Below are 27,176 nucleotides of genomic sequence, written 5' to 3' on the forward strand. Positions count from 1 at the left end.
TCTACCCCTAATCACCTGCCTGGACAGCTTAGAACTAACAGAATCATGTGGAAAAATCTGGCAGATAAAAACGCTAAAATGAACACAGGATTCAGTTTTAATTCTGTTTGCTGATGCTGACTTCTGGAAAGACATATCTAAGCTCACCAAAAGGTTTGCAAAAGAGCAAAGAAGCAGTTATTATAAGATCTGTATTAATTAAAAATTATGGAGATATAACTGTAACATAATTTTTAAATTATATGATATGTAAGAGTTCTCTAAGTATTTTCATGTATGTTATCACAACTATTAGTGGAACAGCTTGAGGTTGGAATGGTAACTAATAGCATGATTCTTATTTTACAAATGAAAACAATGTGTCTTAGAAAGATTAAGTGATTTATTCAAAGTCACAGTCATCTGATTGTTAAATCAGCTCTGTAACATTTCCTCACTATAAATTCTATGCCATTTCTGCTCTATCACCTTGCCTGCTAGAGGGAAATAAATAACCATTTATTCATCCATCCATTCATTCATTCGTTCTCCACACATTTATTTAGTTCCTATTAGTAGAAAGCATGGGATTGGCTACCGTGAGATTTATGGGGATCATAAATCCCAGTCTCACTTCTCAGGGGACCAGCAGGAGGCAGACGGTTCAGTAAGAGCTGTGAACAAGGGAGAAATCATGCCTAACAAGGCAGTTGGAGCAGGAATTATGAAAGGTCATCACTGAGATAAATTATTTCTGGCGAAGGCATCACGGAAAGCTGTATGGTGACTGTGGCATTTTAGCTGTGTCTTATGGGTGGCTGGCATTTAGATAAAGAGAGAAGAGGTGTGAATTCCGAGGTGGGGACAGTGCAAAAAAAAGGAGAGGAGCATGATAGGCTGCTGAAACCGTGAACAGTCCGTGACTCCGGAACACAGACCGTGAAGGTAGACGCTAAGTGTTGTTTGAAGTCTGGATAAAGATGCTTACAATTTTTTACAGGACACACAACAGATTTTGATGAAAACAGTAAGGATTTCGGTGAAATTACACTGGTTTAGGTACAAAGATCTATTCTGCAGCATAGAAGCTGTGTGATCTTTACCAAGTTATGTAACCCGCTACAATTTTTGCATACTATTCATAAAATGAGGGCATTTGTTAATATTTCATGAATATTTTTCAAAATAATAAAAATGTCTTACCTTAGGGGGTGAATTTGAAGATCGAATGACAGTATGTCTGAAAAGCAAGTGGCACATAAAGGACCTCAGTAAAACTTAATTTATTTTCCCATTCTTTGGTAGTCAATAGGGAAAGAGAGTGGGTGTTTTCTAAGGGTGGTTTAGCAAGAAGAGTCATGTTTCAGTAATGCAAATGTGTTGGATGAATTGGAAGAGAGGGAGTAAAAGAATAAAGGCAGAAAGTCTTTTTATAATAAAGCACAAAGGAGAAATAGATGCCTCAATGAGGCGACACTACTGGGGACATTTAATATCTACCGTGATAAAAGAATATGTCAACAAACTAATTACATCAAAGTAAAATATGGAGAAAGATTAAATTCAAATTAATTCTAGGATATTGCTATAGGAAAAAATGAAATGAAACCAAGCTTTAAACTAAAAGGAGCTTTCATACTGAGCTCGCATTAAAAGCTCTAAGGCTTTGGGTCTTCCATCTTTGATCTCTGAGAAAGGTTACTGGATGAAACCAGATGTTCTCAGCTCCTTGCACCTGGATACATTTCCACCTTGGAGAACAGCTATTCAGGAAACTCAACAGTATTACCTGAACGGAGCTTCACTTCAAAGGGAGCCTTTTAAAAGACTCACTTAACACTGGAGACTTTGATTATCAGGGTGTGCCAATAGCTCACTTGACTATGATTCTACTCCCAGAAAACCCACAGGGTCAAATAGGAACAGGCAGCTGTATGCTGAACTATCTTAACCACTGAGCCATTCTTTGGGAAACACAGTACATGCTTTTAAAGCTACCCTGTCCACTTGTTATGTTAATTCTCCAAAGCTGAAGTAAGGCTCAAAGGAAATGCCTAATTGTTCTGAACATTTGTTTAAATGTTTAAGTATTAATTATTTATAAATGAGTGAACTGTTAGCAACTCAAACTGAGTACTCTCCAGGTATAAAATGTTCCTTAAGACTAGACCTCGAATAAAAGAAGTGTATGGAAGGAGGAGTATGCTTGACCTTGACTTTATGACATGAGCTGAGTGTATGTGTGTGTGTGTGTGTGTGTGTGTGTGCGCGTACACACTCACAAAACGAACTCTCTATGCCTCGTTCTAACTCGCACCTGACTCTGTTGTGAGAGTGCTGAAAAAATTCAGTTTCTTTCTCAGGCTGTCCTACACTAGCATAACTGTAAGTTGAGAATTTTATATTCAAAAACAGGACTTCGTAAACCCCTGGAAGTCGCGTTCCACCACCTCACAGCCCTCTGCAGACCACAAAAGAGGCTTACTGGGTGTGATCCTTTTGGGCCCCTGCTGAACCTCCTGTGTGCCCACTATACAGAGTGTGGGTGCAGTAGTTGGTAACGGACAATGAGGAAGCCCAGATCAGTTAATCTCCAGAAACAGGTTATAACTAAAACCAAATCTTTACTATTTCCTAAAAGCTTCAGGTAAAAAAAAAAAAAAAAAAAAAAATTCAGCCTGCCTCTTAGCTCTAATTTTAAGTCATCACCAGAACGCCGATCCTTCTAACGTATGAGCAGTACTGTGATTCTCATCTCCATGTTTATCTCCATTCTTATTTAGTTCTTCCCTGTCCTATCTTCAGAGCCTGAGCCTTTCCAGAAAGCCCTGTTATTAGAAGACTGTTATTCTGAGATTCCTCTTTCCTCTTCTCTTTCCTGGACATCCTTCTTTCTATCTTTTTGCTCTAGTTGATTGATGGTTATTCCTACCACACTCTCAGCTTGGAGGTGGCCTTTGACCCACACCCCGAGGACCAGAGCCCGGAGCCAGGATGAGTGTCCTCTTAGGTCCACCCTGGCACTTCCACATTATTTGGTGGCTGTTTCCCTTCAAAAGCTCGTTTCTTTTGAAGAGCAAGGCAACAACAGCCAACAGACCCACCAGCTTTCCAGGTACAGCCTTCTAAACAATTCCGGGCTCCTCATTCACAGATGATCCGAGGACTGGGCTGCTACCCTCTTTACAATGTTCTTCTAATAATTCTCAATATTCGATATCTGTGAAAATGATCATCCAACACCTTGTCCTTCTAATACCTTGCCTTCGTCATTTCAAAGGTGATTTCTTCCATCTCACCTTGGTGTTTACTCATCTCTCATTTCAAAACTCTCCTGCTTACAATATTTTGGGTGCAATTATGTACTCTTATCTATCATTTTAGTTTCTAAATTTACTATAGATTTCTCTCATTACTCTTATCCACTTTTGACGCCCCCTCCTCATAGGCTACATTCAGAGTCTCTGTTCCACACCTCAATTCACTGGGGAAGTCCTCCAAGCACAACCAAATCCACCTCTGGAGCTATGCTACCTGCACACTAGCAACTGAGCCAGGCAGGGACAAAGCAAACAGGGCTCAGGCTACAGCTCCGTGGCCCCGTGCCTGCCTGGCTAGCACAAGGTAGTTACTAAAAAAAAAAAAAAAGTAAAGCTAACAAATAATGACTGGTCTCAGCTAGAATTCAAGACCGTAAGTCTCAAGTGGGCTTTCGTTACTGCTCCATATATTTATGACATTTGTTCACTCAATTCACTATGTCACTCTCCTAGAAAAATATTTTGTATTTCTCTCTCTTCATTCTCTGTTGATGATTGCACTTATAGTATTAGCAAAGTAGGATAAGTTAGAACAAAACTATTGTTCCTAGCCCCCAAACCAAATGTTCCAACGATCTGAATCTGTACTCCGTTTCTCTTCTTCCTATTAGAATGAATGAACTGGCAAAGAACAGTCACAGCAATTTTGAAGAACAAAGAGGAGGGTGTCCATTCTAGATCTTCATGTTTGTTACAAAGCCGCAGTAACTAGCAGAGACTATACTCTTGACACATGGATAGATAATGGAACAGCACAGGCACAGAAACAGACCACACATGGATGGACACTCATCAGATCCTTCAAGTGGTGACCTGCAGTGGACCTTCTTAAAGAAGAGGGAAAGACAAATGGACATATGTATGGAAAAGATAGTTTCGAATTCTGATTTATACCATACTAAAAAAATTAATTCCACATAAATTGAAGATCTAAATGTAAAAAGAAAATAATAAAAATTTTAGGGAAAAAGAGACTACTGTCATGACCATGAGTTATACAAGGATATTTTAAATAGGATATAAAATGAAAAAAATGTAAACTGGATTATATTCAATTTAAAATCTGCTTACCAAAACTAAAACAAAACAAAACAACCACTACTAAAAATAAAAAAAGAAACCACAGAATGGACGAAGATACTTGCAATACAAGTATCTGCAAAGGAATAGAATATTCTAATAATTACCATGTCTATAAGGAGGAAACAATTATTTAAAGAGAAAACAGGAAAAATATCTGAATAAATACTTAAGAGGGAATATTGAAATGGTACATAAAAATATGAAGATATTCAACTGCATTAGTTATCAAGGAAATGCAAATTTAAGTCAATGTATAAAGTCTATAAACACTGAAATAAAAAATGCCAAATTTTGGCAAAGATATGCAGCAAATTAAAGGTTTTATACTGTACAGTATAAACTGGTAGCATCACTTTGAGAATTGTTGGGCAGTATCCATAAAAGCTGAACATAACCATGCCTCCCATCCAACAGTTTCATTTTCTTCCAGATATTCAAGAGAGATGCACACACAAGTGCACCCAGAGCACAGACAAGTCTGTTTATGCCAACACTGCTCATAACATCCCAACAATGAAAACTGCCAAATGTCCACCAACAGCAGAATGGATAAATAAATTACAGTGTTTATACAAAGGAACACTATCCAGAATGAGAATGAACAAATTACATCCACAAGCAACAACATGGAAAAATTATACAAACACAACAAGCCAGACATAAAAGAGTAATTTCACTGTAATTTCAGTCATATAAAGTTCAAAAACAGATAAAATTAATTTGTTATTAGAAATCAGGAGAGTGTCTATCCTTGGCAAAGAGAGAGCAGTTATGGGGTGTTTTAAGTGAAATGAATTTAGGAAATATGCATTATACGAGTTACCTTTGCATTTATTAATATGATCATTATGGTTTTCAAGTGGAATAAATTAATAACAGAATAGTTAAGACACAAGATTATTATGAAAGACATCCATTCAGTTCTGGCTGCTAATATTTCCTAAAGTCTTAATAAATGCACGTCTAAATTTTCAAACTTTATCATTCTTTCTGAAGCTTTAATTCAATGCTGTCATTCATGCATGTCATGACTGAGATACTTAAAAAAGTAAGATTGCCTTGAGATAAATCAAACAAGGCCTGATCAAAAAATAAGGTGTGTATTTAAATTTTAAAAAGTATTACAGTGTAAGACACATTGCTATGGAAACCTCCTCCCCCACAAAATACTGCCCCGTGCTTTAAACACACACTTTCTGAAGCAATTCTAGAAGTCCTCTTTCCTGACTGTCTTACAAGGTGTGATAAAAATACAGCGACTGGACTGCCCAGTGCATCCAGTGGAAGGGTAGGCTTGTAAGAAATTATGATTTGCTCTCAGCCACCTTATTCATTGGATCTGGTACAATGTGATTTCCGGACCTTACACAAAGTCAAAATGATCATGCAAAGTAAATGTTTTGAATGAATTCAGGACATCAAGGTAGCCAAGAGAGCATAAAGAAAGACATTCGAGAATACAGACTTCCACAGCTGTTTCAGAAAGTGGCCAAAATGATGGGATACACTGTACCCTGTGCAGTTCTCAGAGTTTCCTAAGAGGAGGACAGGAGAGGATGCAGAAATAAGGATAAGAGACAGGAAGCTGAGGTCAGGTGGAGATATCTCTCTGGCTGGGAGGAAAGGGGCGCATTTATTTACACATTTAGCAGATTAACGTGATGGGACACCTCAGTGCTGAGCCATCTGCCTGCACGGTAACCTAAAGGCTTGGTGTCTTCTGGACTGGAGCAGCTTGTTCACATGGATTACCTGGGCACTGCTTGTTCTTCAGCAGGCCTCATGCCAGCCCGCCAGGTGGGTCAATCTCCAGCTTCAACCCTTCCCACAGAGATAAGTGGGTTGGAAGGGAGGGGGAGCATTCTGAAGGAGACCAATGGCCATACGTCTTTTACTGTACTACTATTTAAAAAATTTAAACACTGTATTTGTCACCACACAGTTTTCCTATCAACCTTTTATCTCACCAGGTCAACTCTGATCACCTAAGAGTGCTTTTACTGAAGTTCAGTGGCTGGAACCCCGTATCACTACGTCTTTTAGAATCATCAACACGTACAGCACGTGTATATAAAATAGGCAAACACCACGAACGAACTCATAGAATTGTTCTAAGGATTCAGTGAGATAATACATGCTGAATATACATCATCCAGGAGCACAGCCACTGCTCAGTAGATGCCAGCATGTGTATTAATGCTTTTAATTTATTATTAGTAGCACTCTCATTGCTTATTAAATCACTTATGATTTCTGCAATCAACCACAGACATTCTGAATCTGAATAACTTGTTGGACACAGAACTCTGCATGTTAATTAGCATTTGTGGGGATTTTTTTTTTGCATACTCAAATTTTTTAAATTTTTTTTAATCTTTTTCATTTTTTATTGGTACCGGGGATCGAACTCACGACCGCCTGCTTGCAAGGCAGGTGCTTATGCCGCTGAGCTAAATCCCCAGCCCCTTCATACTCAAATTTGATAACTACTATCTGGAGATAGGGCTGTCTTCTTATTCCTCAGCTTGCATACAAAGGTCTGCACATCAGTGTTGATTGACTGGCTGATTAACACATAATAGTGTCAGACTAAACCATTAAGAGTCTGTATGTAATGTGTTACAATTTGTGCAGAAAAAGATAATATTTTTACATTTGACTCAAGCAAAACATGAAAGTAGTGTTGTTTAATAGTATCAAAAATCAGTTCAGCCTCTATCATTTAAACTCCTCGTCACATGAAAATATTTGAGTCCTCACACATAACCTATTTCACATAACCTGTTTTCCCCCTTAAAACAACTCAGCCCATTTGGGATTTTATTGCTTCCTTTTTCACTTAGAGGATCCAGAAAGCCTAGACATGTGCTCATAGAGAGGATAAATACCGATATTCTTTGGGCTCCACAGTATTAGTATTAAGCCTGGAGCCAGGTTTCAATAACCACTTTCTTTTTTACATCTGTGTTCATTTAAAGGGAAGTTCCAGCAATTTGTCTAAAAGGGAAACTACAAGTGAAATGTCTTCAGCTGTTTAATTCAAATAGAAATTTAAATGAAATCACAGTAGCTATTTGAACTTTTTGGCTGTAAAATAGTTGTGCAACTTGCTGTGCTGAGTAGACTATTTTAATAAGAAAAGAAATCTTACCATTAAATGTGTGATCACAGAAGACTCAATCTTTGAACAAAAATAAAACATAAGAATTATTTCCAGCTTAGTTTTGTTTCATCTTACTGAGTGATATAAAGACTAAAAGATAAAAATTAGATATTTCATGGGTGTCAGATGTTTCAGAACTCAATTTTCTGGTTTGGTGAATACACTTGTTTGACTATACGCTGTACTGTGGATAACTAAATTCACATTTATTCAGTTACAAATTTTCGGCTACCATTGCAAATCTTATTTCAATAAATTAGTTGAAGAGGTCTACTGAGACTTTATAACACATTTATTTTATGAGCCAAATATAAGGTGGTTGAGATTAGGCATGAAGAGCTTGACCTCCAGGCCACCAGATGGACTTTTTATGTTCCAGCCAACAATCTGTTCCTTTATAATCGAATACCCTTGACTATAAGATGCCACATTTAACTTTCAAGATCAAGTGAGACCTCTCTCTTTGGCCTCTCTCTGTCTGGATAAGGTACTTTTTCTTTTTTCTATTTTTTTTTTTCTTTTGGCAGTGATGCTAAATTTGAGTTTGCAAGCAGTGGAAATTATGCTGTAAGCAAAAGTCTCGGCAAGACAGAGATTCCTACAAAATACTGTAGTCTTTACTTTTCCAAAGGATGCTGGCTTCTCTTGCGAGATCCAATTCCAAGAACAACTTCACTGAACCAAAGGTTCCCTGTCCTGCAACTGAAATCACAAGGTCCACAGAATGCAGCTGCTCTTCTTCCTCTGTCTAGGTGCAACTTGACGCCAGCCCTCGGGCTTTATCTTCCATCCAGACTAAACTGGGACACCAAGTCAGTTACAGCCGCCTATTTTCTGATAGGCTAGTGTAAAAATATGAACATGGGTGAATCACTTAAACAGAAGACTTAGCTAGTTAGCAAAGTGATGGCAATATTAAAAACAATTCCCTTAGGCATCCAGATAATCTGAGTTTTGCCAGTTGCGCAGAACATTTCCAAACAAGAGAGGCACAGTAAACTTCAGAGTAAGTCTAACTCCTGCTCAGTATTCCCACGGAATTTCCCTGCACTTTGAGTAGGTTTCACTAATTAAGTCTGCCCTCATTCATGATACCCTAAGAGTAAATTATCCATCGAAGACCTACAGTGTCCTACACACCATGGTCACATTTTACATTATCTTCCATCTCCGTTCAAGACCCTTTCTCTCTGAGATGACCCAGGGCTTTGATTATCCAATTCTAAACTTAACAACAATCCAAGAGTTGCAGAAAAGCCACACCTAAAACAAAATCTGAGTGTGCTCAGGAGTCAGAATAGATTCGCAATAGGAGACTTCTTGAGCTCTCTGGTTGGTGGATCTTAACAGGTCCAGACTTCATTCAAAAGCTCACAGCTGAATTGGAGCATAAAACAAAACTAGATGAGTAGAAACTACATTGTCAAGTCACTAACGAAGCATTCACTTAATAACTCAGCCCCATACATCATTCATTCATTCACTAGTCTTTTCTTTTACTCCCTTAAAACAGGAGCTGGATTGTAATTAAAAGATTCCTTCAAGCCAAAAATAGAAGAAACAGTAACACTTACTTTCCAGTAATAAACTGACTCCTGGATGGTGTGCAAATGGGCTGGACATAGTAGTTCTCCAGTTTAACCCCTTCTGCGGCGAGCTTGTCCAGAGTGGGCGTCCTTATCTCAGAGCCGTGATAGCCCACATCTCTGAAACCCTGATCATCCGCTAGAATAAAGATGAGGTGCGGCTGCGAGGGCCCGGGTCTCTCCGAAGCTTGAGCTCGCCAGGACCCTTGCTCTCCCTCCAAGCCCTGGCCCCAGGACAGGTAACCGTAGGCGAGGAGGCTCAGGACCCAGAACCCCGCCAGGGCACCCATAGCTAGCACTCTCCCAGGCCAACCCCGGGCCCGCGCAGGGGGCGGAGGCGGGGGCCCCGCGGGGTCCCGGGCGGCCATCCACGCGGGTCTGCGCGGAGCCCCGCGCGCACATGCACGCGGAGGGCTGGTCGGGGCAAGGCGGGCGCCCCCGGGAGGGCAGGCGTGGCCGGGCCGGGCGCCGCTGAGTCCGGTCTCCGTCCGCCTCGGCGATCCGACCTGTGGCCGCCCGCAGCGGGGAAGCAGAGGGGGCGCTCTCCTCGCTCGGGCTCACTCCGCCCTTCTCGCCGCCGGAGCAGCTTCGACCGACCCACAAAAGTTAGTCCGTCCGCCCGGGAGTTCCCGACGGAAATAAAAGGCAAGCGCGGCGGCGGGTGCGGGCGGCGGCTCGGTGACCCCCCGGCGGGCGCCTCCTCCGCGTCTCCGGGACCCCGGTGAGTGCCAGGCGCGCGCCGGCCCGGGCTCCCTCCGGGCGCTGAGTGAGCGCAAAGCTTTCCTGAGCGCTTCCTCCCGCCGAGCACCTAGCGGCGAGTCCCGTCCCGGCAGCCGGGGCGCGGCGGGCCGGCCGGGGAGGTCCGCGGCTGCGCCCCGCCGTGCGCCCCGCCGAGGGAGGCGCAGCCCGCCGTGCGCTCGGCCTCCGCTCTGCGATCTGGGCGCTGCGCTCCCCGCTCCAGCTCCCCCGGGAAGAGGGCAGGGCGCGGGTTCCGGCTCCGAGCGGCCCCGGGTTGTCAGGGCGGAGGCTGGGCCGCGGGGAGGCCCAGGAATAAACTGACTCCTGGATGTGCGCAGCCCGAGGATCGCCACGCCGAGAGGGGCTGAGAGGGGCCCGGGTCGTCGCGGAGCTGGAGACCAAGTGTCCTAAGTGTCCTCTCGCCCATCCCGAAACTTTTCCTGGATCCTAGAAAGAGTGAGAGAGGGAGACCAGGACCATAAGAAATCGCGTAGCATACGTTTACCTGCCTCCTCTGCTGCCTGAACCCCTCCCCATTTTCCTACTGCCTTTCTGTTCATATTATTATTATTATTATTATTATTATTATTATTATTATTATAAAGTCACAGCCTCAACTGTTAGAGTTGAATCACTTTCTCCAACACCGGGCCGTCACAGCCTGACTTACTCATTAGAGTCTTCCTAGGGAAAGATTAAAACCACCTGCGCCTGCTTCCTCTCTTTAGACTGACCCTCGGGGGTCTCCAAGCCAAGAGCTCAGACACCTCGCCCTCAAAACCCCGGAGCTGGCGGGGTCCCTCCCCTGAAGAAACCACCACTTCCTAGCCAGCAATTTGGGGAACCTCATCTTTTCGCATTTATCTTCCTCCTTTCCTCCCTCCTTTCCTTTTCTCCTTCCTTCTTGCTTCCTTCTTTCCTTCCTCCCGCCCACGCCCTCCCAGCCTCTCTTCCTTCTCTTCTTTCCCTTCCTTTTCATTTTCCTGCCTTTCCCCACCTTCCTCCAGCCCCCCCCCATAAACTGTCCTGAAAGCTTGTTGATTGAGAAGATCCACCTGTTTTTACTAGAATCGTACAGTTAGAGTTTTAAAACTGCTAAAAACACAAGATTCGGATTTATGGCATCTGTAGAAGAAATGATCAATGCCAGGTCACTGAGACATCCTGTTCTTCCCTCCAGAGTTTGCAAAGTGTTTATCAAACGCCTGCCATGGGTCCCATAACATGTCAGACTCCTTCAGCGGACTGAAGCATAAATCTAGGTTTTGCTGAGAGGTTGGTTTTAATTCTCTCCCTTTGGTAAAGTGCCTGTTGAGCCCCTAGGCAAGCTGTGTACCCTGGGCACGTTTTTAGAAGACGGGACGGTGCTCCAAAAAGGATTCATTTTGCTAACACATGTGGTCCTCCTGTTTTCCGCTTTTCCTCAAAGCATTCTGGTTGGTAAGAGGAGACAGGGTGAGTTTCAGATGTATTTAAAGTGTAAGTTTGTCAATTTTGTCAGCTTAAACTTCTAAATATAGAATGAGAGCCCTGGGTGTTTGGGAACTTAAAGAGTCCTGAGATGTTGGCCAACAGGCTTGGCCCAAGGGAGATGCTTCAGTAGAAAATACACACTGATCAAGCCAGCTACTTTTTTTTTTTTTTTAACTTTTTTTATCGGTACCGGGGATCAAACTCACACGCCTGCTTCCAAAGCAGGTGCTTATGCCACTGAGCTAAAACCCCAGCCCCCAATCCAGCTACTTTTAATTAGGAAATGGTCAGTGAGTGCCATAGCACAGTAAGTGTTCACATTGCTGCTTAGGAAAGATATTTCCAGTTTAGATTTCAAGCAGGAGTCTAAAAAGTCAACATTTATGGAATATTTACCATGTGCTAAGCATGATGTTCAGTATACACTCATGCACAGCCACTCTTGTAGATATGCTTTGTAGTATTTATGGAATACTTGATATATTTACTTCCTTTTCTTCTCCGCCAACTTTTTCCTACATTTGCAGGGTCAGTGATAAGGCTGCCAAACAATGCTGAACTGTACCCAACCTGCCCTCAGCTACCGTAGAACCTACCCAGTGGTGGGAAGAAATACACCGATTACTTAGAAACTCCAGTGTGTACTGTGAGATGCCTGTTTTGGAAACAAAGAGCACAGTTCAAAAATGTTTTAAAACAAAAGGTCCTCATTTGAAAGGTGTCTACCTCAGTGGATGAGGGTAGGTCAGGAAAACAACCTTTCAAGTGAGGGAATGTTCTTTTGTTTGCTAACTTTTAGCCAAAATTTAGACTTCGAAATTTATCTGACTTCAAGGCTCCGGCTTTTCAAAAGACACTGTTCCTACAATTGGGCTTGAAAATCATTTTCAGCTATAAAGCATAGAGCAAACACAGCTGGACACGTGGAATCTATGCCACAGGAGGCTGCAGCTCCTCCATGCAGAGCACAGAAGAGCAGAACTCTGGACTAAGAAGCTGTTTCTGGGAGTAAACAAGACCAACGAGAGTGGAGCCCAACAGCTCTTTATTCTTTGTTAAAAGCGCCAAGAAATGAGAATGATTGTGCTGGAGGAGTGGACCAAATGATACTACTCAAAAAAGGAAAGTCAAGGTCAGATGGGGTTTGAGTATGGAAAGGCATAGTTGTTTCAATGTCCACAAGAACTCTACAGTTATGAACCGCGAGGCTGTCGAGAGTCCTGTATTTACTGCATATTTGCTGAGATTTTGAGTACATAAACTTTCCATTTTTCATGATAGATTTGGAACTCAAGCACGGTAGGCAAGAGTTTTACTGTCCTTATGAAGTCTCAAAGTGCCTCTATAATTTAGATATACGCAAATCAGCATTTTGGTGTGCAGGTTTCAGCTGCTTCTGCAGAATCTCATTTTAGGTGGATTTGAGCTGAAATTACAAACAAGTTCTTCTAATTTGGAATGGCAAAATAAAAATTAAAGAAAATATTTGATTCGGGAAAAAAGAAGGAAAATAGAATTGCCTACAGATGAAATCAGAGTGGACTGGGTCTTCATGGAGGCTTCACTGGGAGGTGAGACTTGAAAGGATTTTTGCCCCAGATGGGACACTGTAGCCGGTGGGAGGCTGGGAGGGGAACCACGGGGCTCTATCTTGAGGTCACCTTCCCCGCCCCTAGCAATTTACCTGTGGCACAGAATGAATACCAATGGGCTACCTGTGCATCCCTAATGCCCCTTAGGCACCACCCCAAACCTAAGCTACACATATGCCCCCACTCCACATGTCTGGTGGAGAGAATGCCAGACCCCCTGGCGGGTCATGAAGTCTCTCCACATTCTTAAAATAAAGGCCGTTTTTATTTCAAACTTTTTAGCTTTTTGGCCACACCGAAAATTCTATCAGGTGGTTCCCTTCCATGCCAAAAATTCTGTCAAGACTGAAAATTTATTCCTTGAAATTTATTGTCATTTGGGAAGAAGTTAGAGGATGGACACTTCAGGTAAAAGAAGAGAAGACCAGGTGAAGACACATTGGATTGGAGAAGTATGGGGAAAATCCTAAGAAGTTTGGGTAAAATCAGATATTGAAGGAATTTGCAATGACAGGACGATCTAGAACTTGATTCTGGGGGTATTAGAAGTAAAGAAGCCCTTCAAGTAGGAGGTAGCATGCAATATTCCATCGAGGTCATTTCTGAGATAGATTTATAAGGATAGATGCGGCAAATGGGCCACTCAGTCTCCTGAAGTTTGAAGAGTTGCTATTTTACTAAAAGAGGACTGAATCTAATGAAATATTCTGATTTTAAAAAGGCATAATGAACGTACAAAATAAGAAATCCTAGGACATTTTAAAGGAGAGATTTGAGGAAGTAAACACAGAAAAGGAAAGAATAGAGTGATTTGGGGGATTTTTCTGGTTACCACCAGAAAGCAATGATCTGAATAGAGGACCAAATGGTAGACTGAGGCTCAGACTTAGGGTGCCCAGTGGAGTAGAGTAGAGTTAAAAAGTATGAGGAGCCTACCAGAAAATGGAAAAGCTGAGAAAATCATAGACAGGTAGTAAAATGCATAGTTGAACAATATTGCTTTGAAATATCCACGTTAAATCTCACTATAAAAGGAAATTGCCCACAGCCCTGCAGAGTGCCAGACCCCAGAGGGCTCTGGGCAGAATTGCCTTAGCTTCTGAACTGTACACCTGGAAGTGTTTTTAAAGGAGACTAGGAAGACAGCATGTCTGCTCTGCTACTGCCCTTTATTCTCTAGGCATTTATTTTCAACTAAACAGATACTTAGGTGTTTAAAAGATGGCGGATTTATAAATGTAGGTTTGAAAAATGAGAAAACAGTTCTGGGATTCACGAATACCAAAATGATTTTTAAATTAATTGCTGCTTGGTTTATGAGTACATTAAACACTTAAAAAAGAAAGAAAATATTACCAAGTGTCAATTAGCACGCATCTAAAATGGGTGTTTGCTGTTATATGTATTGTGATATGTAAGAAACTCTTTATGAGGCCATGGAAATATTCAGTCACCTTGATCCATGAAATAATTGTAAGCAACATGAACTTTCTGGATCAGACCATGTAGGATGATTTAGTAATTATTAACTTCAGTAGCTTCCTGTTTTGAGTGAAGTTTGTTGGGCACAAACTGTAATAATTTGTAAAGAAAAAATGATATGGGAGACACTACAGTTTCCTATATATGGAGCCACCCAAAAGTGTAAGTTTGTTTTTACATTAGAAACTCAGAATATCTAAACTGTTAAAGGAAATATTGTTCTTTCATGCAACAACCATTTTTACTGGAAACCTAACTTTTAAACAAAAAATTTAGAGTAAGAAAATTGATATTCTATATAAGTTTATAATGTTTCCACTGCTTAAATTGTAAATAAAATTCTGTACTACTTACATACAATTTTCAGTTTAGAAAAATCAATTTCTAAACCTGACTGTCCATCAGAGTGCTTCAAGGATTTTTATTTTAAGGAAAGTCTTAGCTCCACTCAAAATGTCAGGAAAAATATCCTCAGTCTGGGAATATTTATGTTACAAAAAACAGGTGAGTCTATGTGTATTAGGGTTTTAAAAGTATTTTAACTGATTTAAAAATCTAAAGCATCAAAGAACATTCAGTGGGATTATTTAACCTATTGGGTTGGTGCCATTCACCAAACACAATACAGTAAACATTGCTGGAAAACAACAGGATTAAGTCTAGAATTTGTTAAAGATAAGCTTAGTGAGGGCTCATGACTATCACATTATCCCCCCCCCCCCATGTTTGCAAATTCAAAGTATGGTCATGCCATCAGGTCTGAGAGAGAAGAGAGATTTAAGACCTGTGGGTTAGGGTCTAATGTAAAAATGTATACAGGCATTGCAAGATCCAGCTAAATCAAAGAAGACTAGCAGATCAACTATCTCTTGCATCTAGCTTCTCTACAGTGATGTCTTTCCTCAGGATTCCTGACATTCTGCCAGAGGCATGGGACAGTGGCAGGAGGTATTGACTTTTTGAGATTGAAAAGGACTTGTGTTTAGTCTCAATGGGGCTAGAGAGATGTGAAATCCAAGATCACGGCTAATCAGAGAGAGTAAGTGAGTGATGTGGCTTTAAGGGAGTAGTGAAAAGTTGTATGAATATTTAAGGGGTTCAGTCATAAAATCCACAGAAGTCGGTGACTGGAGAATAAGGAGTGAGGAATAAATGATTATATGTAATGTCTGATTTGGGCCACTGAATATGTAGTATTTCAATTTATAATGGTAGACGTTACGAAGAGACTAAAAGGTTTTGAGAATAAATGGAAACAATTACTACGCTACTGTTGAAGCTGGACTCCAGCAGAATGCAGTAAGTAGGTAGATACGTGGGTCTGACCTCAGGGGCGGGCAGGATGGGAAATTTCACCAGCATCCAATGGGCTGAGTAGAATTCTCCAGGGTGAGGTGGAGAATGAGGAGAGTGACAGAGGTCTAGGACAAAACTCTTTAGAGATAAGGAAGATGAAATGGGTACAAGGCTACTAAGAAGAAATGAGAGAAATGTAACTAAGCATTATTAAATAGTGGTATGGTGCTACTACTATGCTAAGTGAGATTTATATGAAGTATTTTAGAAATCTTCACAACTACACTATGAAAGTAGATGCATGAGGAATAAAGGTGATACAAAGGAGTTGGAAGCAAGAAATAAATATCAAGAGAGCATAACATATCATATGTACAATACAAGGATGAAAAAAAAATTAAAAAGCAGAACACCAGGAGGTAGAGGAGGTTGACAGAGCCCAGAGTGCAATGAAAGTCAACACCTAAAGGCATAACACAAATAACAGTGTATAGGGATAAAGTCTCTGGGATTTGTTAATGCTTTCTTTGCTTATCTGTGAGTACAGGATGGTAGAGTTCCAAAGTATTGAAATATTTATGAATGAAGTGGCTCAATAAAGAAAATAGGGCTTTGACTCAGAATCTATAAAAAGAGTTGGTAATCAACAAATAATATAAATGATAGAATAGTTCAATCCCTGCCCATCCCCAGAGTGATTATTAAGTTAGACATGTGTAGAATATTTTAAAATTATATGTTTTTGGTGGGAGATGGAAACAATTGAATACATGAACTTGAATAAACTTTTTTTTTTCAAAACAAAGGACTAAATATTATAAAGGTGGATAGAGGTATAGATCTGGGAACCACACTGCATATTTGCTAGCTAATAAGTCATTAACTTTTCTTGTCTCACTTTTCTGTCTGTAAAATGGAAATAATAATCACCTACTTCATAGTATGGCGTACCTGATTAGTTGTGGACAAACAGTGGTGTTTAACAAATTAACCCAAAACTCAAGAGTTTAAATAACAATAAAAATTCTTATAAATTTGAGCAATGGGCCAGATCTGCTCCAAATATTTCCCATGTCCTCCTGGGATTGTGAAATAGACACACAGCATAGCAACTGCTGAAGCACAAAAGAAAAAAACTTAAACAAAGAAGTACTACATACCAGGATACAGATCACCTGCTTACCTCCAATTCACCAATCCACACCAAGCCCAAAGTCAAGGAGTAAGATACACAAAGAGGGTCCATATCAAAGCTGTAGGTGCAGAAAGAGGTGAAGAACTAGGGGTGATAATTGAGTCTACCATAATTTTTTTGAGAATTACATGTGCTAATGTTTGATAAGCACATAAAAGAATTCTGGGTCCTTTTTAAGTCCTTTTAACTTTTTGTTTTGCTTTGTAGTGTTGAGAATTAAAAACCCAAGGTTTTGTGCATGGTAGACAATCATTCTGTCACTGAGGTACACCCCTAGCCCTAATGGTTTTTTACATTTTCCATTCATATTATAATTTTCCACATTAATTGTAGTTTAATGTCACTCCAATAAAAACTTCAATCCAGTAATGATAATTCAGAACTCAATGTAGTCTCAAAAAGAAAAGCAGTGAATCCAGAGAGCTTTGCTGCCTGAAGAGGTGGGTTTCTACACACCATCCGAACCCTGCGAGAGTTTGAGCTCCTTGCTCGCGGTGGTCAGAGACCTGCCCGGCTTGCAGCCACACTGGACAGGGCTCTGCAGGTTTCAGCCCTGCCTGGGCCGCTCCTAGTGACCTTCTTTCAATCTGAGGAGCTTCACTGCCTGAGGAGGTGGGTTCCTGCATACCATCCAAGCCCTGGGAGAATTTGAGATCATTGCTCCCAGTGGTCAGGGACTCACCCCTCTTGCAGCCACACTAGCTTGGGCTCTGTGGGTTTCAGGCCTTCCCATGTCACACCCTTCTTTCAATCTGGGGAGCTGCACTGCCAGAGGAGTCCCAAGAGCCCAGGACATAGGAGACGATTTCCAACATGCCCAGGGAAAGCTTTGGAACAACACTTGAAACACGGAAATATAGGTAAATGACAAAATGAAAGACCAAAATGCAATCTCAAACATCCAGCCCATCCCAAGAAAGCCTAGAAGCCATGTACATAGAAGAAAATATATACCATACACCTGAAATACCTGAAATGATAGTAACTGAAATAAAGAAGCAATTCTGGGAAGCTTTAGAGAAATTCAAATTATAAATAATTGCCCAGGTAAAAGAAGAAATGATAAAAGTAATGAAAGAGATGCTGAACACATATAAAGAAGACACAGCTAAAAAAAAAAAATTAGAGGAACAAAACAAAAAGATAGAATCCCTGGGTGAACAATATAAGAAACAAACAGAATACATAAAGCAGATTCAAAGACATATACAGGAAATCAAAAATTCCATTGCAAGTTGTCAAAACCACCTCAACAAAAGTGAAGATAGAATTTCAGACCTTGAAGACAAGACTGAAGCCAGTGAATAGGAAAGGAAAGATCTCTTAAAAATAATAAGGAATCAGTAAATAACAATTCAACAGCTACAAGATGATGCAAAGAAAAACAACATAAGATTGATAGGAATAAATGAAAAACAAGGGGACAACACAAATGATATCAAGAGGCTATTTAGAGAAGTAATAGCTGAAAACTTCCCAAACATGAGAATGGAAACTGATACTAGGATCAGTGAAGCATATAGAACTCCAAATAGCCATAACCAAAATAAAATTATACCCAGACATATAATAATCACCATGCCAGAAATCCAACATGAGAATAGAATATTAAAAGCTATTAGAGAGAAGAGATAGATCATAAGGAAAGCCTAACAGAATCACAGCAGACTTCTCAACACAAACAATGAAGTCAAGAAGAGCATTAAGTGAAGTATTTCAGATCCTAAAGGAAAATGATTTCCAACCTAGACTAATGTACTCCGCAAAGCTGTCCTTCAAAATGAATGGAGAAATAAGAAACTTTAATGACAAAGAACAGCTCAAGAACTTCATGGTCACCAAGCCAACCCTGCGAAGAATACTGAAAGACAGTTTAAACACACATAGGAAAAAAACCACTAAGCAAGGCAGACAAACAAAATGGAAACAAAGATGCAATGGCAGACAGATAACAGGTCAACAATAAACCAATATATAACAGTTACAATCATTAATGTAAGTGGTCTCAATTCAGCAATTAAAAGACACAGACTGGCATAATAGATCAAGAAACAATATCCAACCATATGCTGTCTACAAGAAACCCATCTAACCTAAAAGGAAACTCACAGACTGAGAGTCAAAGGATGGAAAACAATACTTCATGCAACAGGAACCAAAAAAAAGTAGGCATAGCTATTCTGTTTGCAGACAATGTGAACTTTAAACCAAGAATGATCAGAAGACATAAAGAAGATCACTATATACTGGTTAGTTATTGGAAATCCAAAAATTGAGTTCAGTCATCCAAGTATTGTAATCCTCTTTCTAGTTTTCCTCTCAATCCAAAAAGTTATATTTGTAATCCCATTGAGACGTTATTGGAATTCCAGCTGGTCAGTTCCAATCTACCACCACCAACGAAACCCACGGCTCGAGTAAAAACACCAATACATATTCCAAGTTAAGGGCAGCCAAAGGGACCCAAGTCTATTTCCCATGAGGACATGTGAACAAAGGCCACCTCCTAGGCCTCTCCCAGCATTTATTATCTTGTGAAGAGAAGGGAGGGGTCGCTCAGGGCTGAGTGATAGTCAGGATGTGGGGGATTGCTGAGTAACCTGAGCTGGCTGGCCAGGTGCAAGGAAGGCATCTCTGTAATTTGCAGAGATAAAGACATGCAGAAGAATCAATTTACACAACCTGATTAAGGTAGCAGGGGAAATGTTTTGGGGGGCTGTTGCTTCAGTTTTGATATGCAAACTCTTGTGCCCTGGGGAGTCATAGCCTCTTGTCTTGAGGCTCCTTCCTAGTTGACATCCCTGGAGTCTGCTCTGGGTCTTGCCAGCTCAATCCTTTAATGTGGAGAGTATCATGTGAGGAAACAGGGCTGTCTGATGGCCAGACTTTGCATATTAGCACCTCAGCTAGCTTTATTTGCAATGCTTAGAGCCAGTTGAGAGAAGGAAATATCCTAGCCAGCTTTCCACATATCAGTATAAGGAAATGAGTCCCCAAGTAATCAAAGTCACAGCAATTATTTTGGATCCAAAGGGAGTCACCAGAGTTGTTGCTCACATCTGTGATGGCTGCATGTTAGCACCTGGGCTAGCCTTGTTTGCCATGCTCAGAGTTAATTGAAGAAAAGGAAATACCCTAGTCATCTTTTTACTTAACAGTATAAGGAAATGAGTCTCCAAATATTCAAAGTCACAGTAATTGTTTTGGATTCAAAGGGAGATATTGGAGTTGTCTCCCACATCTCTTCCTTTCTTGTCTTATAGACAAGCAGGGCTAGTCTTGGCTGTATGGCCTCCAGTGGTCTCCGGGTAGTGAATCCTTTATGAAAGGCTTTAATGAGAAAAAATATAAAGAATAGAATGAGCACACTAATTCTGAGATAAAACCAAAAGTGAGCCTTGAAGTATACAAATGGATTTAATTGTTCTATGTCATCAGCAAACTTATCCCAATCTTTAATTTGGGTATCAAAGATAGCTGTCAGTTGTGACATGGATAGCACTAGTCTCTGAAGAGCATCTATATCCATAGTAATAATGTGATGAATTGCTCCTTGTATGTGCCTCTTGATGATTTCCCAAGGATGTAGGCTTTTGTAATATGGCAATAGAGTGATACAAAAACGTGGCATATTATAGTGACACTTTAAGCCTTGTTATAACTGTTAGCTTTTAATTTGATCTCCCATCCATAAGACTGAGGTCTCTAGAATGCTCACTTGGGTTTGTAACTTTATATCAATCTCTCTCTGAATGTTCCAGCTCTCATCAGCAGTTCTTGTCCAACTATCTACAAAGTGAGCAGTTTGTATTGAATGTGCTAATGCTGTGGAGCCAATAGCTGCACTGGCTATCAAAAGAACTAGGGAAGTAATCCCTGCAATAATCAACCCAAACATCCTCTTGGTTTGATGGTTAAATCTTTTGATTAAAGTTTCGACCAACAGAGCAGTAGGTGAGTGATACCAAGGCTCCATTAGATTGACTGGAAGCCAGTTCCAGGCATCCTGACCATGACTATTATCATGGAGTCCTTAGGAAGAAACTCATGCATGATACAATGTGTTAGATAGCAATTAGTACATAAGAATGTATTTTGTTGCCACTCTATCTTTCCTATCAAAAGTACACAAGGATCATAAACACATATGTTTACTTTTATATACCTATCACTCTGTAACATTACTTTTACTTTTCTTCCATCAGCTGACTATAGATGTCCAATCTGCAGCTGTCTTGAACAAAAAGGCAAGGCTAGCATCATAAAGTGTGCTGTATGGGCCCAGCTCTCCCGTTGATAATAAGTCTAGGAATAGGAGAATTGAGGCCTCTGCCTGACCATGTAATATTAAATAAGGCTTCTGAGGTCATTGTATTGTCATGAGAGCCTGAAAAGGAAATCTCATGCCAATCTTGACTTTTTTCCATAAGTAAACCTCTGGGTCACCAGTCTATAAAGGAATAATTGAATTTGTGTATAATCAGTCCGTGGTATGGATCTCTGAAAAATTGCTCAGGGCCCAAATCACCTTCTTTGAAATGAGGAGCACAAGCTACTGGAATACAGATAAGAATGTTAGGTTTGAACTCTCTAACAAGGTTACCATCTGAAGGAATAGAAGTCAAGGTCAATAAGGCAAAGTGTTCCTTTGACAGCTGTATCTTCCAACCCTGATTTACAGCAGACATACATGGGTTAGAGTCTTGCTGTGGTTGAGTTACACATAAGGGAGGATATATAAAATGAGAGGTAATATTTACTTTAGCTTGTTCTTGTAGATGCTTGAAAATATGGGGGACTGGAAGAACAATAAATGTAGCATTCTTGCTTTCTATAGAATGGAAAATTTCTGGTGGCTTGTCCATCCAAGTTAGGGATCTGAGCAGAGGTGGATTAAGTATGTAAGCCCAGTACTCCTCTCCCGTACCAAAGGAATACATGTGGTAGCTGTTAGGATAACAAGCACTGTAAGGAAAAAAAACTGTCAGATGATTGAATCAAACCCTGGCTGTTAATTAGACGGCAAGCTCATGAACGGTCTGCTGCAGGGCTTTCCAGGACAGTGGGTGATGTGCTGTCAGGTTCATTGCTCGAGGTCTTGACACGTCCTGCTGTAGGTGGGTGAGATTCTGGCCACACAACAGCAACAGCTCTGATTATCGTAATGTCTGCCAGTGGGGAGATATAAGAATATTCTTGGCCCTGATTTAAAAGTGATATCGGACAACTCCTTACACCAGATTGGAGGTTATGCCAAGGTACAGGGTGCAAGGACTTCATAGAATGGTCAGACTTTTGTCCCAACATACCACATCTGTTCAGCAAATCAGAATCAAAGGTAGGGTTTAGAAAATTTAAACCATATGCAGCAAAATCTAAGTAGATTTGAGGATAATTTTGACCCTCTATTCCCCCTTGTTTTTGTTTGATTAATTGACCTTTTAAGTTAAAAAAAAAAAGTACACTCAATTACTGTCTGACCTTTGGGATTATAGGGTATCTTTGTGAAACATTTTATATTCCAGTTATCAGGAAAATATTGAAAAAGCTCAGGAGTATAAGTAGGATTATATTATATTTTATTGTTAGTGATACAGTTAAGTTAGCAAAAGCTGAAACACAATGATGTATGGTTACATGTTTATTCTGTTTACCTTAATGACAGGTAGCATGGAAGCTATCTATAGAGGCACAAATATACTTAAGCTTGTTATTACTTATGAGGTATAACAGGTTAATACTTCTGTAATTATAACTCTATGGAGAAACAGGCCTAGAAATATGTTTACAGGCAAAATACAATAACATAATTTGTTCAGCCTGTGCTAATGGCAATTTTAAATGTTCTTAATAAAGGTTTGGTAATGTAATGAAAAAATTTATAGGCTTGTCCTGCATTATTAAAATGGAAGCCACATTTACCAGAGTATCTGTATTGTAATCACCAAATGCCAATGAATTGGGGGGATTAAAATAAGTTGTAATAAGACCATTAAGGAAGTTTTAATGAATATCTCATAGCACTTTTGAAACTACTTGTAATAGTCTGGGCTTGAATTGACCACCTTGGTGTTGTTTATCTAAAGATGTTAATAAGATTTCCAACCTTTTTTGCATAGAAGTACCAAAAGTTTTTATCATAAATCCAATTTTAGCTTCATGCTGGTTAACTGAGGAAGCAACAAGTGATGTTACTATGCCTGTCTGTCTATCATGGCTGACATAAGGTAGCTGTGGTAACTGAGGAGAGCCTGAACCTAGCAATGCCAGGGAGGTGGGACTAAGCAACCAAGTCTGCATCCGTGATTGGCTGTTTACTACGGTGACATCAGTTCTCATAGTACCCAGCAATGCAGTAAGAGCTTTGTCAATTAATTTATGAGTACTTGTGTGAAGTGAAGTACCCTGGGAAAAACAAGGTTTATTGCTTAAAGGCTTGTTTTTAGCAGGTTCCCACAGTTAGAGGGAAATTTCAAGAGGAAGAGATAACAATCTTAAATATATATGTACCAAATTCCAGAGCACCCAGTTATATAAAACAACTATTAACAGAAATGAAATACCAAGTTAGCAGTAACACAATTATAACAGGAGACCTTAACACACCATTGACACCAAGGGACAGATCAACCAGACAGAAAATCAGCAAAGAAATAACAGAACTGAATCACAACTGTGAACAAATGGACTTGATAAACATATACAGAGTGTTCCATCCAACAAGATCAGAATATACATTCTTCTCAGCAGTATATTCTTTAAGATAGACTATATACTAGCCCACAGAACAGATTTAAATAAATGCAAAAGCGTTGAAGTTATCCCATGCATGTTACCAGATCATAGTGCCATGAAATTAGAAATTAATGATTAAAAGAAACTGCAAAAACCCCACAAACACATGGAAATTGAATAATACTCTCTTGAGCAATCAGTGGGTCACAAGGGAAATTAAAGAAGAAATTAAATAATACTTACAAGCAAACGAAAATACAAATATAACTTACTGGTATCTGTGGTATGCAATGAAAGCAGTCTTCAGAGGAAGATTTATTGCACTGAGTTCCCACATCAGGAAAACAGAACGAATACAAATAAACAATCTGATGCTATACCTCAAACATCTAGAAAAAGAAGAGCAAATCAAGCCAAAGCCAAAAGAAGGGAGGAAATTATAAAAATCAGCAGAAATTAATGCAATCGAGACTAAGAAAACAAACCAAAGAATCAATGAATCAAAGATTGGTTCTTTGAAAGAATAAATAAAATTGATAACCCCCTAGCCAATCTAAATTTAAAAAGGAAAAAAAAAGCACAAATTCACTTCATGCAATAAGGAATGAAAAAGGTGAAATCTCTAAAGACTCTGTGGAAATACAGAAGATCATCAGCACTTAGTTCAAAAACCTCTACTTTCATGGGTTCGATAACACAGAAGAAATGGACAGATTCCTAGAAACATATGAAGTACCAAAACTGAGTCAAGAAGATGTAAAACTACTGAATAACCCAATTTTTATTAATGAAATTGAAAATGTAATTAAGTCCTTACCTACAAAGAAGTGCTCAGGCCCAGACAAATTCACTGAGGAATTCTACAAGAAATACAAAGAAGACTTAATGCCGACACTCCTCAAACCCTTTAAAGAAATCAGAAATGAAGCAATTCTTCCTAAGTCATTCCTGGAAGCAAATATTACTGTAGTACCAAAATCTGTAAAAGACCCAACTAAAAAAGAGAACTACAGTCCAATCTCCCCATGAACACAGATGCAAAAATCATCATAAAATATTGGCAAATAGGATGCAGCAAATTATAAAGAACATTATACACCATGACCAAGTGGGATTCATCCCAGGCATGCAGAAGTGATTCAATATACATAAATCAATAAATGTAATACACCATATTAATAAAGCCGAATCACATGATCATTTCTATAGATGCAGAAAAAGCTTTGGATGAGGTCCAACATTCATTCCCAAGAACCTTACAGAAAATTGGAATAGATGGTCTTTTACCTCAATATGATAAAGGCCATCTATGACAAAGCAACAGCCAGCATCATATTAAATGGCCAAAAACTGAAGGCCTTTACCTTAAAATCAGGCACAAGACAAGGATGTTCTTTATCACCACTCCTATTTAATATAGTACTGGAAATACTAGCCAGGGCAATTAGACAAGAGGGAGAAATAAAAGGGGTAAAGATAGGAAAAGAAGAAGTTAAATTATCATTGTTTGCAAATGACATGATACTCTACATATAAGACCCCAAAACTCCATTGAAAGACTTCTAGATATGGTAAGTAAATTCAGCAATGTAGCTGGTTATAAAGTCAATACTCAAAAATCAATAACATTTCTATGCACTAATAACAATATCACACAGAGAGAAATAAGAGAAGCCACACCCTTCACATTATCATACAAAAAATGACATACTTAAGAATTAATCTCACAAAAGAAGTAAAAGATCTATATAAGAAAAATTATAATGTCCTAAAAAAGAAATTGAAGACAATCTCAGAAAATGGAAAGACATCCCTTGTTCATGGATAGGAAGAATAGATATTGTGAAAATGGCTATTCTCCAAAAACTGTTGTACAGATTCAATGCAATCCCAATGAAAATACCATCAACATACCTCATAGATCTAGAGAAATCACTCCTAAAATTCGTCTGGAACCAGAAGAGACTCAATAAATAGCAAAGCAATTCTAAGAAGTCAAGGCAGGTGGCATCACAACTTGAAGTTCTATTACAAAGCAACTGTAGTAAAATCAACATGGTACTGGAATCAAAACATAGCTGAAGATCAATGAAGTAGATTAAAAATACAACCACAACTACCAACACACTCAACCACCTTATCTTTGATAAAGGGGCCAAACATGTTCACAGGAAGAACGACAGTCTCTTTAATAAATGGTGTTGGAAAAACTGGCTCTCCATATGCTGAAAACTAAAACTAGACCCATGTCTATCACCATGTACTAAACTAAAATCTAAATGGGTCAAAGATCTGAATATTAAAACAGAAACACTGAATCTGCTGGAAGACAAAGTAGGTAAAAATCTTGAAGACATAGGGGTAGGCAGAGAATTCATGAACAAGAATCAAACTGCCTGAGAAATGCTTCCCAGAATCAATAACTGGGATCACCTCTTATTAAAAAGTTTCTGCACGTCAAAAGAAATCTCTAGCATAGTGAAAAGGAAACCAACAAACTGGGAAAAAATCTTAGTGAACTCTCCCTCAGACAAAGGACTTCTGTCTAAAACATAAAGAATTAAAAAAAAATCAGACCCCCATATTTCGAAGATCCAATCCAAAAATGGGCATCTGAGATGAATACACACTTCTCAGATGAAGAAATACAAATGGCAAATAAATACATGAAACAATGTTCATCATCATTGGTCATTAGAGGAATGCAAATTAAAATCACACTTAGATTCCATCTCACTCTTGAAAGAATGGCCAGGATCAAGAAAACTACCAACAACAAATGCTGGAGAGGCTGTGGGACAAAAGGAACTCTCCTGCACTGTTGGTGGGAGTATAGACTGGTGCAACCACTGTGGAGCTCAGTCTGGAGATTCCTTAAAAAGCTGGGATTGGAAGTCCCATTTGTTCCAGCTATTCCACTTCTAGGCATATTCCCAGAAGAACTGAAAACATCATACCACAGTGATATATGTGCACCCAATTTGTAATAGCCAGATCTTGGAAACAACCTGTGTCCATTTGAGGAATGGATAAAAAAGTTGTGGTATTTTTATACAATGGAGTACTACTCAGCTATAAAGAATGATTACATTGAGATATTTCTAAATAAGTGACGCAGCTTGAGACAATACTCATAAGCTAAATAAATCAAACTCACATGTATAAATACCATTTAGTCTCCCTAGTGTAAGAATTGATAAGAGTACATAAGAGTTTATGGTAATTATGATTCCCCATTTCATTGCTTTGAAGCCTTATAATGATTGCATTCATTAGTTGGAACGGGTTTATCCAGGTTTGTTTGATTTTATTACCTATGATGGTATGAACAGCTATTTTGAAGAAAACAAGACATTATAATAGCCAGTGCTGATTTAATATCATCTTACTCTGAAGTTCTACCATGCTTTTGTCCTTCTGTTTCCATTGGTTCTATCATGTTGTATCTTATTGGATTGTATTATGTGTGACAGTATAAACAAATTTTGTATGGAAAATGAGATAATATAGTAGCCATTGTTCGCTTTCTGTTAT

At 39.5% G+C, this 27,176-nt stretch overlaps 1 protein-coding gene and 1 long non-coding RNA gene across 4 annotated transcripts in view; one reads left to right on the plus strand and one right to left on the minus strand.

The window, feature by feature from the left end:
- The window catches only part of Arsj (arylsulfatase family member J), a 71,968-nt gene extending 62,469 nt beyond the window's left edge, over positions 1 to 9,499 (minus strand). Inside the window, exon 1 of the mRNA XM_063260702.1 lies at positions 9,120 to 9,499. Within this exon, the coding sequence (XP_063116772.1) occupies positions 9,120 to 9,499 (380 nt within the window). The remainder of the gene's footprint in view (positions 1 to 9,119) is intronic.
- Positions 9,243 to 16,652, plus strand: LOC134478674 (uncharacterized). Of its 3 annotated transcripts, none has more exons than XR_010051435.1 (3): positions 9,243 to 9,370; positions 9,718 to 9,852; positions 11,870 to 16,652. It is a non-coding gene; the product is annotated as an uncharacterized LOC134478674 (long non-coding RNA). The 3 variants fall into 3 exon arrangements; XR_010051436.1 differs by lacking the exon at positions 9,243 to 9,370 and adding an exon at positions 10,208 to 11,144; XR_010051434.1 differs by lacking the exon at positions 9,718 to 9,852 and having other exon boundaries at positions 9,252 to 9,370.
- Positions 16,653 to 27,176: the final 10,524 nt, after the last annotated feature.

Source organism: Cavia porcellus, unplaced genomic scaffold (assembly GCF_034190915.1).
Source record: "Cavia porcellus strain 051 isolate PalLab524CR breed Dunkin Hartley unplaced genomic scaffold, mCavPor4.1 scaffold_14, whole genome shotgun sequence".
In the NCBI taxonomy this organism is placed as follows: domain Eukaryota; kingdom Metazoa; phylum Chordata; class Mammalia; order Rodentia; family Caviidae; genus Cavia; species Cavia porcellus.